Genomic DNA, 18,077 nt, shown 5'->3' with positions numbered 1-18,077 from the left:
TGAGATTATATAGTTATCATAGCTGTGTTGTTATTAAAAGGACAGTTTATTTTTACCTGCTATCACGCCACATGAAGCTAGCCCTGAAGAATATCCTAAAATGTTAGCGGCCAGTGCAAAAGCAGAACCATTGCTTATTGGAAGGGTTTTATTCTAATGTTCTGCACCAGCAAGAGTTTTAATTAAAAGTCTCGGTCATGCCAACCATTTTCTGGCTTACAGATTATGTTCTTGGCAGAGATGTTCATAGCACCCGGTCCGATCTCCTATGTTATATTGCACTACAGTAGATGTTGTAGTTACAAAACCCTGAGGTCACCCTAGATAAGGTCAAACACCCCTCTAACGCCATTACAGTTCACTGTCTGCCTGATTCAAATAATTAAATAATTCCCACTGAAGTGCAGATTGAACCCAAAGGATGCTCTGAAAAACACAGCTATACAATCTCTGCCATTTATATTAGATAAGCACAGGTGGCAGTTGTGGCCTGAAATGTATTCGTTAGTATATTGACTATGTACTGTAGATAAGATTAGTACAAAAAAAATACAATGAAGGGAAATCAAATGTTTGCAACATTAATGACATTGATAACAAAAAAAAAACAACAATCATGTTTCTGAGCACACTTATATAATACAACATTGCTTTTGTCTTGATTTAAAAGGTATAAAATATGGCAAATATATTGTTGTGAATAACTGCAGCTGACATTACAAAGTAGACTTTTTGTACAGATTTGTATAGACTGAATATGAAGCTTTAAAAGAATGTTTTTAAGTGATTTTCAGTGGTAAGCATCCTAATTGGTTTGTTAGTATGCAGCGTTTCACTCAAAAAAAAGAAAAAGAAGCACACAATAAAAAAGAAAAAAATAAGCAAAACCTGTAAAAAATTCACAAACAAAATCACAACAGTCCATCACATCCCTTACATTAATAAATCAATATTTTAACACAGTGATACAGTGGGAGATGTTTGACTAAATCTATTACCTGAGGGAAATGAATGGACGAATTATGCCACAAGCTGCGATCGTACCGTCATTACTACGGTTACAGTATAGCAACATGAAGAATTGATCTTTTGATAGATCCTGGAACAGTGAACGACCACATAAATCCACCCACTTACAGGTAGACAGACATTCTAGTTAAAGTCTTATCATTTCATACATTTTTTTTTTTTTATTCATTCACAAAACATCAATGCCCCTAGATAATCAATTTAAATTACACATAATAAAAATATATTAATAAATTATTAGAAATAATATTTACATTATTTTTGGTATACTACTGTATATTGGGCATTTTCCTACTGTATATTCATCATAATTTAATTGACAAAATGATATGGATATTAATGAAAGGCAGACAAAGGAGTTAATGTTATGTTGAATAATAATATTAATATAATTTGGGATCATTACACCGTGTCTACGCCGCGCCACAAAAGTCTGTCTATACTGGAGGCGACAAAGCGACCGTTGAAAATCATTTCAAATTTGTGTCAGTACATCATAAATAGAAAGCAACAGCAGTTTACTGTCGAAAATTTGTCGCGCCGAGCTGCATCCAGTGTAGACAGCATCACTGATTATAACGAGCTCTATAGTATTCTATATACATCATCTGCATCACTAATGTTGCTGCCTTTAAAAAAAAAAAAAAAAAAAAAAAAAAGACAGGTCAGATAAGGATCATAAATATTAAGTGATATAAAATAGAAAAAAGCCCAGGTATTTGGGACAACATCTACGATGGTCTGTGATCTAACGTGAGTATATACAGTATATTTATCAGTGCTGAATGTTGGATATGCTGCTCACAAACAGAATTCACAAAACATGTACCTCAGGGTTCAAAACTACGTCAACACTGTTACTGGAACTCTATGGATAAAACTCATTGCACATCTACAAAGGGCACGTTTTCGTATTTCTCATGCAGCAAATGTTACAGTCACGTATGTACAACAGTCCTGTAGTATCAAATGGCCAAATGGGGTCTTAGATGTGGGTTTAGATGGAAAACGTCCCTTTTTCAACCAAACTTGGCACAAATTTTATTATGTATAGCGTTATGTATAGGGTTTGTTTGTTCAAAATGACCCTGAAGTGAAGAATGCAAGTGTATTTGGGTATGTTAGTATGAGTGGGTTAGAGACAGCATGCGGTTTCTTCACTGAGTGGGTGAGCAGTCGTCCATATCCAGAAGCTCCTTGACCAGCCTCTCGCCGAACTGCGCCCGGCTGTAGCGTTTGCTGTGGTAGGCGTCTGACATCTTGTAAAGAATATAGGCATTGTTGATGGCGATGCTGATGGTCAGCCAAAACACCTGCTGCCAGGTCTTATTAGGCTTGTGGAAAATGAAGTACCTAGTTGGAAACACATGAGTTGAGTGACCTAAAAAATGCATGTGAAGGCTCATTGTAAAATAGACTTAATTGGACAAACTCACTTGCTGTACTTGTCATCATATTTGCAGATGTAACTCAGGTGTGCAGCGAAGGCCTCCACAGCGAGGGGACATGGGATTTCTCCACTCTTCCTCTTAATGATCACCCCTAGGACAATCCGGGCACAAATGTCAATCACAGTCAGCAAAAAAGAGGATTTACCATCTGACAGTAAGGAAGATTGTTCAGTTTTCTGCTGTACCTTAGCAACGAGATCTTCTGGTTTGTTAGTAGCATGAATCATGCTTTTACTGATCACAAGCATAAATGTAGATTTTTAAGTGCCCCATTATGCTATTTTTGAGGTTCTTAATATTGTTTTGGGAGTCTCGTACAATAGGTCTACATGCACGCAAAATACGCTTTTGTTTTGTCAACTATCATTTTCCAACGATTCTCAAACAATTCGTTCGAAGCAGTTTTAAGATTCAGTCTCTCTAAACCCCTCGTTTCCATGAGCCTGCTCTGCTCTGATTGGTCTAATGGCCCAGTCTGTTGTGATTGGGCTACTGAGTACAGTGTGTGTTGGAAACAATACACCTATTGCAATAGTTCTGTATTGTAAATGCTCGATAGAAAATATAAAAAACTATTATTTAACATACTTACAGGTTATGATTCAATGGAGACGGCTAGTTAAAAAAAACTGGGTACTGAGCCATGTTTCAAGAGCAAGCATTGTGTGAATCCCGTGTTGGACAATCCGAGATTAGAGAAGCAGTCGTCAGTAAAATGACTGGAATTCAAAAACGATTGTGGTTGTACAATGGGAAAAAAAAAAATTTTAATGACTGATTCTTCGTAGCGAACAAGTTTACTTTCTCAGCGTATTCTCGACATGATTTTTTATCGCATAGAACAAGCTACAGTGTTTGAGGGCGGGTCAAGTTGTTCGTGGACGGCAGACGGCAGACGTAGAACATAGGTGGGAATTATGCAAATGTGTTACCCCATGAGTGGGATTCGAATTACTGATGACTCGTTTAGGCTGTTCAGAGTCTGTTATTTCTTAATTACAGTTGCATTTCTTTTATATATCAAGTCATTTTATTTCTACCTTCTTACATTCACATTCAAATTACAGTTCTGCATTCTGTGTGCAACCTCAGTTCAAATTCTGGAACTGGATTAGAAAATAAAAGGCATTCTCAGTTCAATTTTGAATGGCACACAACCTCGGTAGGTGTCCTTTCTGTGTACTCACTCATCATATAACCCATGCATCATCTTCTACATTTTTAATCTGAGTCACATGTATTAAATAATTAAATTAGAATCAAAATCATGAGGTCTCTGAAACATAATGAGTAAGAAGTCCCAGTCATTAGAACTGTACCATTATGAACCCTCTGATATTGTCAGCGACAGCGTACAATTAACTACCATCTGTTGCATTCAGTAGTAATCTACTGCTCATTACAGCACAATCTACTGCCTTCCCCAGGAGTGCTTGTGGCATGTAAATTACTATGCTGGCACTTTTTTGAAAATTAAAATGGGTTATTTTGAGTCCTAAAGGCTAAGGGGAAAAGCACTGAAAGTATTTTTATAGACTGTGGACTTACAAAATGTCTAAAAGTTGAGGCTGAATACCAGTGGCAACTAAAACTGAGTTTTAGTTCAGGTTATGTATAGAAAGCTTGGCAGAGCTTTAGCACTGAGTTTTCATTGAAACTGTTTAGCACCTTTAATCCAAAGCAACACATGCTCTCAAAGAGGAGCAGAAAAAGCTTTTACTATATAAACAGATTATTTCAGATTACAGAGAATGAAATATAAGTCGTAATTTAATCTCCCTTTTGCCTGACCTCATAAACCAGGAGCACTGTTATTTGTTTACCATATAGATATAGCTACATATATCTTTTGAGAAAGTGAAGTGCTTTGAACACTTCATGCATATATTTGCTTGTTGATTGGATTGTAACAGAAAGAGAAAAAGAGAAAAATATACGTTTTTATAATGATAAAATATATATTGACGCAGCTCAATGCTTTATATCTCTCTCTAATGAAAATGCTTAGTATCACATGTGAAGCTGCTGTCAGTATGGATCAAAGCTTATCAAAGAAAAGTGAAGACCAATGCAATACGACGAGACTTTGCCTTTTATAATCCTATGATGTGCACAATATCCACTTAATCCACAAACATCAGCATAAAACCAATCTAAGCTTGCATTGCTATAGTGAAAACGTTCTCTGGGAGGTGCTTTGATGCAGCTCGTGAGTGTCATTTGTAGTTTGCATGCTTCTTTTTATTTTATTTCTTACCTTCTTTAGTGGGAGAGTAGGCGTTAGTGAGGAACCTGAAGTTGCCTTTGTTGTACCAGTTGATTATGGACATATTGCCTCTCATCCTAATGTGAGACTGGCCACGTTGCTGTGGAGCCTCGGTATTGATCAGCATAGATTGAGGAAGACCTGTACAATCACTCTTCCTAGTGCTCAGCAACCCGCAGCAATAGATGCCTGCAGGAGAAGGAACATATTACAGAAAAAAAATAAAAAATAAATCCATCTCTGGAGCTGGCTGAGAATTAATATTTAGCCTGAACATTCAGAGCATGGCAAAATAAGTGTTCCCATTTGAATGCTGATAGGATGAATAGAGCTCTGTGTGTGTGATCTATAAAGCTGTGAGCAGATGTCTTGTCCACAGCACTGCCAGATGCTGCAGACGATCTGAACGTGGCCTACAAATCTGATATGAAATCTGAGATATGATGATTATGCATCCTCCCGACATGGGAAAGGGGCTCGACTAATCTTCTCTTTAAGATTTCCATCTCCATCCTTTATTCTTATGGAATGAACAAAGTGCTGTCAAATGTCCTTAAAACCTGAAATAAATAAAAATAAAATAAAAATGAATAAAAACTATATAGACATAAACTAATAAAATGACAAAAATCAATTTAAAATCTGTATAACCCTACATTAGTATTTCGGTAATACACTAAAATAACGCTGCGGGAGACTCCACATCAATAAAATTGCATTTCATAACACCTTCAACTTGTAAATCTGAGGAACTGGATGAAATCTGTGGAACCTGATGCTGTGTGAATTGAATGTAGCAGCTGGGGCAAAAATGCCAGAAGTTCAGAAGTCATGATACAAGATCCTCTTGATGTAGGCCTAGTTAAATACTCTTATAAATTAGTTTCCTTCACCACAACTACTAGTGAAAAGTAGCTAACTACATTGAAGCTATTTAGAAGGGCAATATCTTTTTTAAATACTGTATATATTTGTATGAAATAAAATGTATTTGTACAGAGAAGAATTTTATGATGATTGCATTAAAACAGATAAGATAATTATGCTAAATAACAATGATAAAATTAGATTAGATAAGGTCTAAGTAACCACTTTGCTACAAAGAAAAACTATGTAAAGACCATCAAAAGTCACTGCTTTACATGAACTCTCTGAGTCTGAACAAACCAATTCACTGAACTGGACATATGTTGTTCAGCCGAGTGATATTTCCTGTTTGCTCTTGGTATGAATAATAGACCATTTGTCAGCAATTTGTTGTGCTCTTTTGCTCAAGCATTCAAGCTTGTTTGTTTCTTCAGCATTTGTGTTTGTAATGGTGAACTGCTCTGCTGGATTCAGCTCAGAGAAGGATTCCTTGGATTTATTCAAATCAAACAAAGTCTCTTAAATCATTCATCAAAAGAACTGACTCATAATAGTATTTCTTCCCTCATATGTTTATGAATCAGATGTTGTATGACGTTTGACAATTCTAAGGAAAGACATTTTTTCCCTTATAAGAATGGAAAAATAAATGATTTACTTTGCTGTGGCACTTGTGATCGTGATACGAAAAAAGCTACACTGCTTTTAAAACAGCTGAGCTACCATCACACTATTGAAAAGTCACTACTTTTAGTTAATTGCATTCAAGAGTTAGTTCTTTAATAAATGTAAAAGGTTTTGATTCAAATGTAGAGAGAAAAAAGAAGCTGGCCACCAGCCTAATCCACTCTTAACTGTGTTAACATTCATTCCCTGCTGCCCAGCTGGAGCCTTTCAAGTAATCTTTGAGTATGAAATGCACGTTTGCTGTGAGAACTCAAGGTCAACTTCCTCTCACTCTCTCCATTTATTCCTTGCCACAGGATGCTGTCACCGTGTAATTAAAAACTGCAGGGGATGAGGAACATCAGATGGAGAGAAGATTAAAGAGAAGGGAAAAAAGAACCAAAGCAAAGCCAAGGCAGAATTCACTGAGAGAAGTAGAGCAGATAAGGATGCAAGGAACTGACAGACATGAGTTACAGCACCTACCCTGTTTCTCAAATTCCTGAAACAAGTTTAGACTTGTGATGCTTGGGCCAGTGAAGATGACTGCATTACGGCCAGCCAGATTCTGACAGAGCTGCTTGGCCACCAGACTGTGAAGCTGGGGTTTATTTTTCAGCGTGTCCAAACCATCTGGACCTGGACCCTCCTTTAGATGGACATAGATCTGGTGAGGAACAAACACAGTGTCTCGAATATTATATCAAAACTGACATTATTTACTTTCCATTAAGAAATAAGTTATTTACATTTCACATTCTGTATATTATGGTGAATGATTTGGCATTCTGTTATGTGATGCCTTCTTTTCATAATCTAATCAGTCTAATCTTTTTCTTAAATGTATTAAAAAAATTTACTCTGATTTAAATGTTTGAGGTGAGCATGTTTTTTTTAAAGAAATTAATGTTTTTATTTACATCAGGCAAAGATGCATTAAATTAATAAAAAAGTGACAGTAAAAACATTAATCATTTTACAAAAAATCATTTTACAAAAATGCTGTTCTTTCATCAAAGTATCCTGAAAAAACTGTATCAGTTTGCACAAAACGGTTTTCAAATTTGATAATAATAATGATATATTTCTTCAGCAGCAAATCAGCATATTAAAATCATTTCTGAAGGATCATGTGTCACTGAAGACTACAGTGATGTCTTTAAATTGTAATATCATTTCACAATATTACTGTTTTACTGTATTTTGATCACATAGCCTTGTTGAGCATAAGACATAAAAAACATGAACAAATCTTACAGACCCTAGATTTTGAATTGTATTGTATATCAGAAATACTGAAGTAAGGACAATAAGGACAACACATTCTGTTGTCTGTTTGGCTCCCTCCCTAGGTGCAAAGTAGTTATTTTCTCTAACAGGCACAGACCAAGAGAAGAGTGCAATTATGTTAAGTGATCTGGGCTTTCTTTTTCTCTGTTGACTCTATAAATGATATTTTATTGATTCCATCTGGTAATGTGCTTCTCTGTAGTCTCATTTATTTGCGTTAACAAATATCAGAGAATTGTGTAAAATTGCTTTGCCTGTGTCAATTGAGTAACAAACTATTTTCTTTCTCATTAGATACGATGTGATGTAACATCTTGGGGCAGTTGATCAATTTTTGGGTGATATCCTCCTGTGCTGTGCACTCACCTGACAGATGAAACCAGTGGAGCTGCACTGTCTCACCCACAGGCTGAACTTTCTCTTCTTCCTCTTGCGCAGCTCCCTCTCTGTACATGTGCTAATGAACACGGGGTCCTCATCAATCAAGGGCTCATGGAGGACCTGAGGGAAAGCAGCATGTCTCATTTGAAAACTTCACCATGATAACTCTTCAAACGCATCATTTGTCAATGCAAAGTTGCTTTTCAAGCTTTTTATGTTCCCTGCAGGAGATGCACGCTGAAATCATGATGAAGATCCTGAGAAAAGATGTTGGCTTATCAAGTTAGGTATGATAGATCTGTTAAAACTAACCAGCTACATTCCTTATAGATATCATAATAAGCAGTGTTTGACTCAATAAAACCCTCTGTCAGAGCTGAAGTAGTTAAACGGGACATGTGTGGTTGTGCTGAATGCCTTATTGTTTGCCAATAGGGGATAAGAAGCAAACACACACTGTGGCAGTCAAAGTGAGCTGGATGGCACACATTGTCAAGGTGATATAACCATGGCACTGGGAGAGCTGAGAGACGCAGATGGTGCTTAGTTTACTCATGGCAGGTGAGTAATTGAAGAGTGTTTCTAAGATGGGTCACACAAGGCCTCATTAAATGCAAATCTTTGATTTAGGAGCTGAAGTTGATTCTATTGGTAGAAAATCCAAGTTAAAATGCAGGTTAATGAAAAGCATAAAAGGATAGTTCACCAAAAGGGTTTGCTCACCCTCATGATGCTGGTTACTTAAATGAGGACACTAAATTTTTGAGTAAACTATCCCTTTAATATGAATAAGCTATAAATGTAGAAGTCGACAACCTATAATTTCATAGCAGATTATTATTTTTACTTGAAGTACTTCAGTAGGAACAGTAATTAATAAGGATTTCAAAGGGCAGGAGTTCAAAGGAACTTAATTAGCGCCAAATTGTCAGCACAAAAGGAGAATTACTGTTCTCAAAGGAAATTTCAATTTTATTTAAATTCACACTTTGCCTCATACTACATTACACAATCAACCAATCAATCAATCAATCAATCAATCAATATATGCTACAGTGCAGCCTATGTTCTATTCTAGTATTCTCACATTCTAAGGGGGAAATACACCAAAAGCTAATTACTAAAAGAAATCCCTGATGGCTGTTTAAAAGATGAATGTGCTGAGATGCATTATACTCTGTGAATTATTCATACTGTTTGAAAAACAATGTCTTGAGTCAGGAAGTGCAAATCATTTATTCTAATTGCATATCAGGCCTTTAATTTGACCGAATGTAATAAATGTGTTTCACTTTTGATGAATAATGAACTGCTCCGATTCTAGCCCATATTTCAAGATTACTTCTCACAGCTCAGTTCCAATTTTATGTCCCCTATCTGAAAGCAGAAGCCCAGATCAGTGAATCCAAACTCATTTTCCAAATGAACGAGAGAGAGAGAGAGAGAAAAAAAAAAACAGAACAAATGTAGGAGGGTGTTGAAATGGCTTACTTGGCACAGCTGTGCTCATTTAGAAGTCTTCTTGTCATTTAACCGTAAACTCCCCGATGTTATCCTGACATTTGAATGAGTGCATGATTATTGATTTTTCATCTAACAGAAGACTACATTTAAGGTGAAATTTGGGGGTATTGGATTAACAGAATTGGCAATTACTGTCTATAAGCTTATAGCACTGAATCAGATATCTGACATCATTGTTTATCATATTTATTTACAGCAATTTTGATTTAAAATAGGGCTGTTAATTTGATATGTTAACCTAGTACAATTATTGAAAAAATGTATGCATTTAATGTGTCACAAGAATGTAATGTCAGTTTGTCTTCATTTAGAAGCTTTTCTCTAAATTAATTGCAAGTAATCAGTGTATGTATACTGTTTAAAAGTTTAGGATCAGTTAGATTTTTTAATTTTTTTGAAATAAGTCTGTTATGCGAACCAAGGCTGAATTTACTTGATCAAAAATACAGCAAAAACTGTAATAATGTGAAAAAATATTTAAACAGAAATCTTTTATAACATTATAAATGTCTTTACCGCCACTTTTTATCAATTTAATGCATCCTTGCTGAGTAAAAAAAATCTTTCAAAAATGATTACTGACCCCAAACTTTTAAACAAAAGTGTAATTAAATTTTAGTTCATGCCCTTTATTAAAATATGAATTTAATAATAAATATCAATAATTTAATTAAATATTTATTAATAATTTAATTAAAATTGTTTCATGAAATGATAGGTTCCAATCCAGACACATAATAAAACTTTGCTGGATACATGAAAAACTGAAACCTGGGGCACCTACAAAAGAGTACACAGAATAAAGGTCAAAATGTTGACTTCTGAGCTTTTGAATAACTCAAAATGTCGTTAAGGGCCTGAGGCATTCATGCCTTTAATAGTAGTGTTTCAGAACAGATTTTACTAGTTCCTTTTCAGTCTATGTATGTTACTAATTAGGATTCAAAATACAACTCAGTATTGCATTCAGCAGATCTGAAAAGTTGGCACCATAAAGCTCACAGCCTGGGGACACGTGACGGGACTCCAGGCTCTCCCAATTACAGCACAACGTGCTCTGATTTCAGTCCCAAACCCACTTTCTACTGGCACAGATATTGAATATGTTTGCTAGTCCTAGTTTCCAAAAAGTTAATCTGAAGATTTAGTTTGTGCAGCTTCTTTTTGTACCTTCAACATATTGGTTCTTGGTGATTGACTATTGAGTGATTTCTACACTGAATTGAAGTCCAATCTTTACCTGTGTCTGTGAGGGCCTGAAGGACGAGGCTAAGCTCTGCTGGAGAGAGTCCAGGAAGGGTTGGATCTTATAGAGGCCCTGACTGCCACCTTGGCTGGAGCGGAAGGCTACGACGTGGAAGTACTTGAGGATCTTCTCGAACCGTGCCTGGCTCATCTTGAGCGCGATGCTGCGGTTACTGAAGAATCCGCTGCTCCAGATGCTCAGCACTGACTCACAACGGTTTACGCCAGTAGAAGTAACGTAGCCCAGAAAGGCCTTCATCTCAGTCAGCGTCACATTGGTCCATCCTTCATCGCTGCCAAAGCGCTCCTGGTACTTCTTGGCATACATGTTAGTCTGGGTCACCATGTTCTGAATGACGTTGTCAGGGACAAACAGCTGGAAGAAGTCCATGGCTGTGGCAGTGGCCGGCATTTTCTGTGTCGGACCTGCAAAATAAAAGGCAAGTTTAATGGAATAGTGTTTTAATGAGTGTTTTAACTGAGTGAACTATCCCTTTAACTTTATAGGCTGCTGAACATCTAATGACATTTATCAGGACCCTTACCATCATCTACCTAATAGGGAGCATTCAGTAACAACTAATGAGCGTATGGTATTTATCAGCTAATGACAAAACGTTGTAGAAAGTGGCTCACAAAAAGCTTAAATTGTTCCTTTATTATCTTTTACTCCACTTCCACTAATGGACATTTCGTCAATCCAAGCAGCCCACACATAAATGGAGCAAACAGCTAAGAAGGAAAATGTTAGTGTCTTAGTCTAACTTAAGCTCTTTATAGCAGATGGGTTCCATGGTACATTAACCTACACTGTGAAATAAGTACATTTACAGTGTTGCTTAGTGTGAAAGTGTATTGATCTTAAATGATCTAAACTCACACTTGTATACTGCATTGCATGCTGGGATATCTGATATGTTGCAAACATCCATAAATAACAGACGAAAATAAAAGTATGCTGCCCTTACAGTATGTGGTTATTATTTATTTTTTTGTAGTGACAGAAACCCCAAAGCACAGCACTGGCCAGCAACTGCACTTGCCACATTTACTCAGTGCCACAGTGGCCTAATAACCCCAAAGCAGGAGAGGGTGTGATTGATTTGAGCGCAATATACAGCTGTGAGTAAACAACTGTACAGGATTCTGATTTAAGGAAATCTGTTGTAAAAACTTTCTTGAGAAAAAAATAGAACAAAAACACACATTTTTCATATTGTTCTGTTATTTACACGAACAAATGGTTCTGTCATGCTTTCCAAAGCCTCGTGTTGATTCAGTCATATATATATATATATATACCATAACAGCTGCTATTCAACCAGTAGCTCATCTCCCATTATGGCTCTGAAAAAACTTGTAAAGCAAATGCAAACATTCCCCCAGGATAAAGTCCATTGTACAGTGTATTATGTTCATTCATCTGTGCCTTTTTCTATAAACTACTTACCAAACATCCAGAAAACATCTCAAGAAAAATCTCACAAAGTTGCTGATTATATAAACATTTTGCCCAGTAAGCTAAAAATAGGTAGTTAACACACAATGCATTCATGGACTTATAATTTATATGAGTATATAAGCTAAACTGTGTATCTTAGGTATTGTAACTGGTCATTATTATCCTTTTGCCTTTTTTTTTTTTTTTACTACTTTATTAAATGGTCCTGCTGTGTTTATTTTTATTTTTTTTATTTTTACATTTTTTTAAATATTGCATGCATAATAATTATAAAGAATTTGAAACAAAAGTCAGACATTTCAAGTTCCCAAAATTATTTTATGTCAAGGTCTATACACAAATATATAGGCCTGTATGTATTTTAAATATTTTTTATACAGTTAGAATCATTAATATCATGGTGGTCTTACTAGTTAAAAATAGTATATCATTTACTTGATAGAGCAAACGGTTATATGTTCGTGTCTGGCTTAAAATCTGTTATGATATTAAATCAAAGTGTTATGTAATAGAGTATGACTCTGTAGCTTAATCCAGATAATGGCCATATCACTTCGAAAAAGCATGCAGTCAACATACCAATGTACAGTACTGATGTGTTTTATTCGAAAGAAACTATGCTTAAAATAAAGTATAAAATAAATATGCTTTAAAAAACTTATCCTCTTTTTAGATTAATGTTTAAAGTGCTCCAGCTGTGTTTTATATAATAGTTGTCTTCAAAAAGCTTTTCTTTCCACACCCAGTAGTTCATCAAAATGTATTTATTTATCTCTGTGTCTACAGTCAGTCTTCCAGGAGAACAGCTGCTGGTGTGCCACATAGTTTCCTAGATTAATTATTGAGAAGAAGAACCAGCAGTCCATGTACCTTCTCTACACCTCCTTTATACAAATAAGCAAGCTGATATAAATCAATCTTATTCTTTTAGATCTCACAGCAGGTGCAGAATCACACTATATGGCCCTCAAACAGTCTAAGCTTTGTGTCTCAGTTTAACTATCATGTCACAGAACTGTTGGGTTTGACAAAGATCTGTTGTAGGCAAAATAAAGGATAGGATTATAGCCCTTTATTGTGCCTTGGTTTATCTTTCTATAAGTCTACATACTGTATTACTTGAGATATGTTAGAAGACATGCTTTAACACAAAGTCTGAAGGATGTAAGCAAGAGCCCAAAGTGCGTTATGTTGACCTAAATACTATAGACCTTATATAAGAATCACAGTCAGGCTTACACAGACAGTACTGACAGCTCACTCTGATGAAGCATTGTTTGTCAGTATCCACAAGTGTTACATCTTATTAAATGACCCATCACATGAAATGCAAAATGTCTGTTGTGTGACTTTGTGTATCTTTCATGCATCATTTTGCAGCATGTGCCAAAGCAAAGGCAGCAACCAGATGGCCCATATTCCCCCCATGGTGACAGACAGAACTTTCTGAGCAACCACGACGGAAAGATCTGTCATTTATCAACAGCACGGCATCTACTCAATTTGGAAACCGTTCAAACCAAAACAAGAAAATATTACGTGCAGATTGGGATACTTTCTTCTAAAACATTATCATGGCATTCTAAGGTATTTCATTATAAATCATTCTTTCATTTCCCATATTTGTGCAATGAAAGCTCTTTATATGACATTTAAAAACAGACTCAAACATGTGTCATTTAAAGATGCTCTTGGGTCACTTTGACTTGAGTGAATTGAAGCATGAAATTAGTAACAGTCTATTGATCCATGTCAAGCGGCCAAGGACTGTACAGTTAGTGATGCCAAGGAGTCTCTTCACTCCTGTTCATGATAATATTTAGACTTCCATTAAATGGCAGTTAGAGAACATATTATAAAATAGCATAAAACTCTCAATCATCCTTGCCAGAAACAAAAAAAAAACATTTTGTTAAGGCAAAAATTATTCCCTGCACATTATGTAAACCACAGCATTTGCAAGTCTGCCTAGCATTAGCACATGATCATTTCTATCTAGGATTCAGAGAGAAATATAGACCTTCAATATTGAGTGGCTGAAATCGAAAAAGAGCCCTAAGGAGTCTATATTCAGGATATTTCACAATATATCTTTTTTATATATTTTGTACAACTGAACCGTCAAACTCCAGTCATGAATCATTTAATTTTATATTATTTCATTTCATAGTGAGAGAATCTAGAAAACCGTTCACTTAATACTTTGTGAGACATGGAAAACTGATAACAACGCTGGGATCACAATATCTTTTACATCTGGCACTTAAATGGCACCCATTCACTGCAGAGGATCCATTGGTGAGCAAGTGATATAATGCTAATGTCCAAATCTGTTCCGACACATGCACAGCATCTTCAACTGTTAAATGAATAAACCATTAAGCAGCATACCACAAGTATTTGACTGGCAAGCACCTTTATACTGATAAGTCATGCAAAATTTACCAAGTAAACTTAGATCATAAAAATGACTAAATGAGTGTTTTGCTATGGCATACAAGTCTAGATAGTCAGTCAGTCGTGAGCTTGGATAAAATGTGGTGACACTGCATGAAAGGCAAAATCCTTTAAAAATTGAGATTAAGCCACCTACACTGACAGTGAATTGAATACTAATTCAAACTGGTGACTGCATGACATGAATGTTAAGGATTTTATCCTACAATAAGCTACTGGGTCTGACTTGTGCATGGTTTAGTTTACTTTCTTTGTCCTTATTCTCATAAGTCTTTACTTATTTGTTCTCTCTAATGGTCACTTGCTGAATATGTGCATAGTACATCACTTGATAAGAAAGCATTTACAAATCTTAATCTCCTCTAAATGGTGCCATCTTACCATTTTTAAGTGTGAATTTCTCGGAAATGAGAGCCTCATCTCATCTGCCTATGCAAATGACCCTCCTGCCCTGATACAGAGCTAATCATAATCATAATCATAATCACAGCTGCTCCGAGTCTAGCAGTGATTAGACACTGGAAGCATCCTCAACTGGACTGAAACCCTAATATTTGGCCTGCAATCTCAGTTCCCATTTTCTCTTCCCCCAGCTATGTGCAGGATTTCAAAGAGCCAGTTGATAATAATCACCCCTGATCCATATTTGAAGGAATTGTGTCATCTGTTGGAGCCATCTGACGAGATAGATCAAAGTAAACCAATGTAGTCATCACAGAGTCCCATCTGTGAGCTTAATTACTCGTCGAGCATGCAGGCCTCTCAAGGATGATGAAGCTGCATTGCATTTACACGAGGATCGCTCTTCATTAGACCAACTTACCATGCGTGTCCTGATAGTGGGGCACGCTGAGGTCCTGTAGCGAGTCGCTCCAGCCCTCCTCCTGCGCCTGGCCGTTGGAGACGGATCCGGGGGGACCGCAGCTCTGACTCCTCGTTTCACCTGCTCCGGCATCGTCCGGATTCGTCTCCGTGTAGTTATCCGAATTGGAGTCTCCCGTCGTGCTGTAAAAGGGGTTTTCGCTGCTGTCGTCTCCCGACTCCCCGAATACATCGTCGGAAATCTGCAGGCTCTCGTAGCGAGATCGCGCTTCCTCGAGGAGCGACAGTCCCCTCCTTCCACACTCCGCCATCGTTTCTCAGTCCCGACGTAGAGCTGCTGCACCCGGAGAGATTCCGCATGCAAATGACCTCCTTAAAAGTGTCGAATCCGGCATGCAGTCTGCTTCACTGAGCCCCTCTGCGTCGCGGTCCTCAGAGCGAGATGCAGCGGGCGCGGGTCTCAGAAGCGGCGTGGAAACAAAGCTGAACGCCGCGGGAGCTGTCCGTCCGTTCTGGTGCTGAAATACCCCCGACCCTGCGAGCTAAACCAAGCTGAACCCCACAGCTGACCGCCCCACAGACGCTCTGTGCATCCGGTGTTCTGAAATATTCGGTGTCTGAGATTTTCGGTGACGCTGGGCGGAGCTTACATGAATATAGTTTCCTGTTTCGCGTTAAAGCGTCTCTGATAATATTAGTACGTTGTCACTGAAACATAAACGATTTTCAAAAAGGTTATGTTTTTAGCCTAGAATGACATTGATGCTTAGTGTATTGTTGTTTTTATTACTATTGTTAATATGCAAAATAATTTAAAGATTGTGATTGTCGTAATGATTTACCTGATGTAGGCTACGCTCCAAATGAGCCTACAACAATTAAGCATTTTTATAATATTAAGAGTCCTTAAAATGTGTCGTTTAAAACTGTTCCAAAATGTATCTGTTGTGCCATAATAAAATGTATGATGATTATTCTGTCATTCCTAATCGTTTGCTCAATCATTCAAAAAAATGTTTTTAATAACAAAGCAAAAGATGAATTTTTTTTAATGCACACATGAACTGGAATATAAACATTCTTAATCTCTGTATTTTATTTATTTATTTTGTCCCCTAAAAAAAATATAACATTTAGTAGATAAAATGCACTATATAGTTAAACAAAAGTGTACAAATGTCTTTATACACTTTATTATTGTATTTAATCATATACACTTGTGGTTGCACTTGACAATCATTTTGACTCAATGTGTATTGGTCAAGTTTTGAAATCCACAACCTTGCAGTACTTTAACAATTTTTTTGCTTATTTTCTACAAACTTATAACAATTAAAATGTTTTGTAGTTTAATAGAAAAGTGGCTATATCAAAACATACAGTAATTTGTATATTTTCATTTCAAAGATAAAAGTAGATTGCTTTTGCTGGATAAAGACTTCAACTGATTCGGTCTTTTAAAAGTTTATTAAACCGATGTGGTGAAGACATTACATAAATGACATTTACTACACACCTGTATAAAATATAAAATACATGGTCATGTTTTGAAAAAAAAAAAAAAAAAAAAACAGGTGAAAGCTACACAAGGATTGTAACAAAACCTTGTATATGTGTTCAGGGATAGGCCTACTGATCAAATAAGCAAGCACATGTTATATGACTTCTGTTTTAAGTAAATTATTAAATACATTATTAAAGTAAATTCCTATATGAACAAGAAATGGCAAACAGAAAATTTATGCAACCATGAACAAACTCAATGAAATCAGTCTAAATGTTGGGAGAGAAAACATGCTTCCAAATCAATGGGATCATATTGTTTTTTACCACTGCAGAATAAGCCATTCAAGAATGACCCACATGTTTTTAATATTAGTGGAATATCCACCAACATGAACTTTTTTACAAACCCTTTATCCATGAAACATGTTTTATTAGGTTGTGCTTGGTTTGATTACCTTTGATTATCTTGATTCCAAAATAAGTGTGGATTTCAGGAACAAAATGTAGTAAAACTCTAAAACTGGTTAAAATAATACAAACATTTGTATCAAATAGTAGGCTATACAAGTTTTTTGATTTTGCATATGATGTGTTTAACTATTACACTGATAAAGTACACATCCACCATCCCCTGCAATCAGATAAAAAAAGCAAAAAGTTAATTCTGAGAACGTTTAACGCATGTCTTCATCTATGTGTGCAATAGTGGCCTCATATATAACTTGACCAATATAAGTCTCCCCCATTAGAAGAGCTTGTAAGCTATAGGAAAAAATAACAGGCCAGAAGTGCAAGTATCAAACTCTGCTGATTTGTACAGCTATAATTAATTACAAACAAACAGCTTCTCCACATGAACTGTAGGCTGTCATGCACTTCCATGTGGGGGGGGGACACCTTTTTTTAAGGAGAAAAAAAAAAGTTAAATAGTTGTTACTACATAGAGGTCTTTATATCGTTCTTCATTTCTCAAGTCTTACAATACAGTGAGCAAGTTTGTGACCATATGCTACACAACTTCAAATGGGACATACTTTTCATAGCACAAAAACACGAGGAATATGAGAAAATATTTAACAGCTACTGGCCTCCCATTTACTTGTAGCGTATT

General features: G+C 36.3%; 1 protein-coding gene and 1 long non-coding RNA gene across 2 annotated transcripts; one reads left to right on the top strand and one right to left on the bottom strand.

The window, feature by feature from the left end:
* Window positions 1-1,625: 1,625 nt before the first annotated feature.
* Window positions 1,626-16,055, bottom strand: pgbd5 (piggyBac transposable element derived 5). The gene is made up of 7 exons (XM_019118289.2): window positions 15,462-16,055; window positions 10,715-11,145; window positions 7,936-8,070; window positions 6,766-6,946; window positions 4,738-4,935; window positions 2,466-2,571; window positions 1,626-2,382 (listed from the first exon to the last, which is right to left on the bottom strand). Exons 1-7 carry the CDS (start codon window positions 15,769-15,771, stop codon window positions 2,187-2,189), a joined length of 1,557 nt encoding a protein of 518 aa, XP_018973834.2. The 5' UTR covers window positions 15,772-16,055; the 3' UTR covers window positions 1,626-2,186.
* Window positions 6,812-10,863, top strand: LOC122139421. The gene is made up of 4 exons (XR_006156257.1): window positions 6,812-6,949; window positions 7,864-8,237; window positions 8,386-8,511; window positions 10,728-10,863. It is a non-coding gene; the product is annotated as an uncharacterized LOC122139421 (long non-coding RNA).
* Window positions 16,056-18,077: the final 2,022 nt, after the last annotated feature.

This window comes from Cyprinus carpio, chromosome B13 (genome assembly GCF_018340385.1).
Source record: "Cyprinus carpio isolate SPL01 chromosome B13, ASM1834038v1, whole genome shotgun sequence".
In the NCBI taxonomy this organism is placed as follows: Eukaryota; Metazoa; Chordata; class Actinopteri; order Cypriniformes; family Cyprinidae; genus Cyprinus; species Cyprinus carpio.
This window is presented reverse-complemented; position numbering and strand designations above follow the sequence as displayed.

Excerpts from the sequence above, each read along its gene's own strand:
- pgbd5 (XM_019118289.2), bottom strand. The coding sequence starts at position 15,771 with ATGGCGGAGTGTGGAAGGAGGGGACTGTCGCTCCTCGAGGAAGCGCGA. Across the intron at positions 4,936-6,765 it reads TCAGGAATTTGAGAAACAGG|GCATCTATTGCTGCGGGTTG; the intron begins GTAGGTGCTGTA and ends CTTCTCCTGCAG. Across the intron at positions 2,383-2,465 it reads TATGATGACAAGTACAGCAA|GTACTTCATTTTCCACAAGC; the intron begins GTGAGTTTGTCC and ends GTTTCCAACTAG.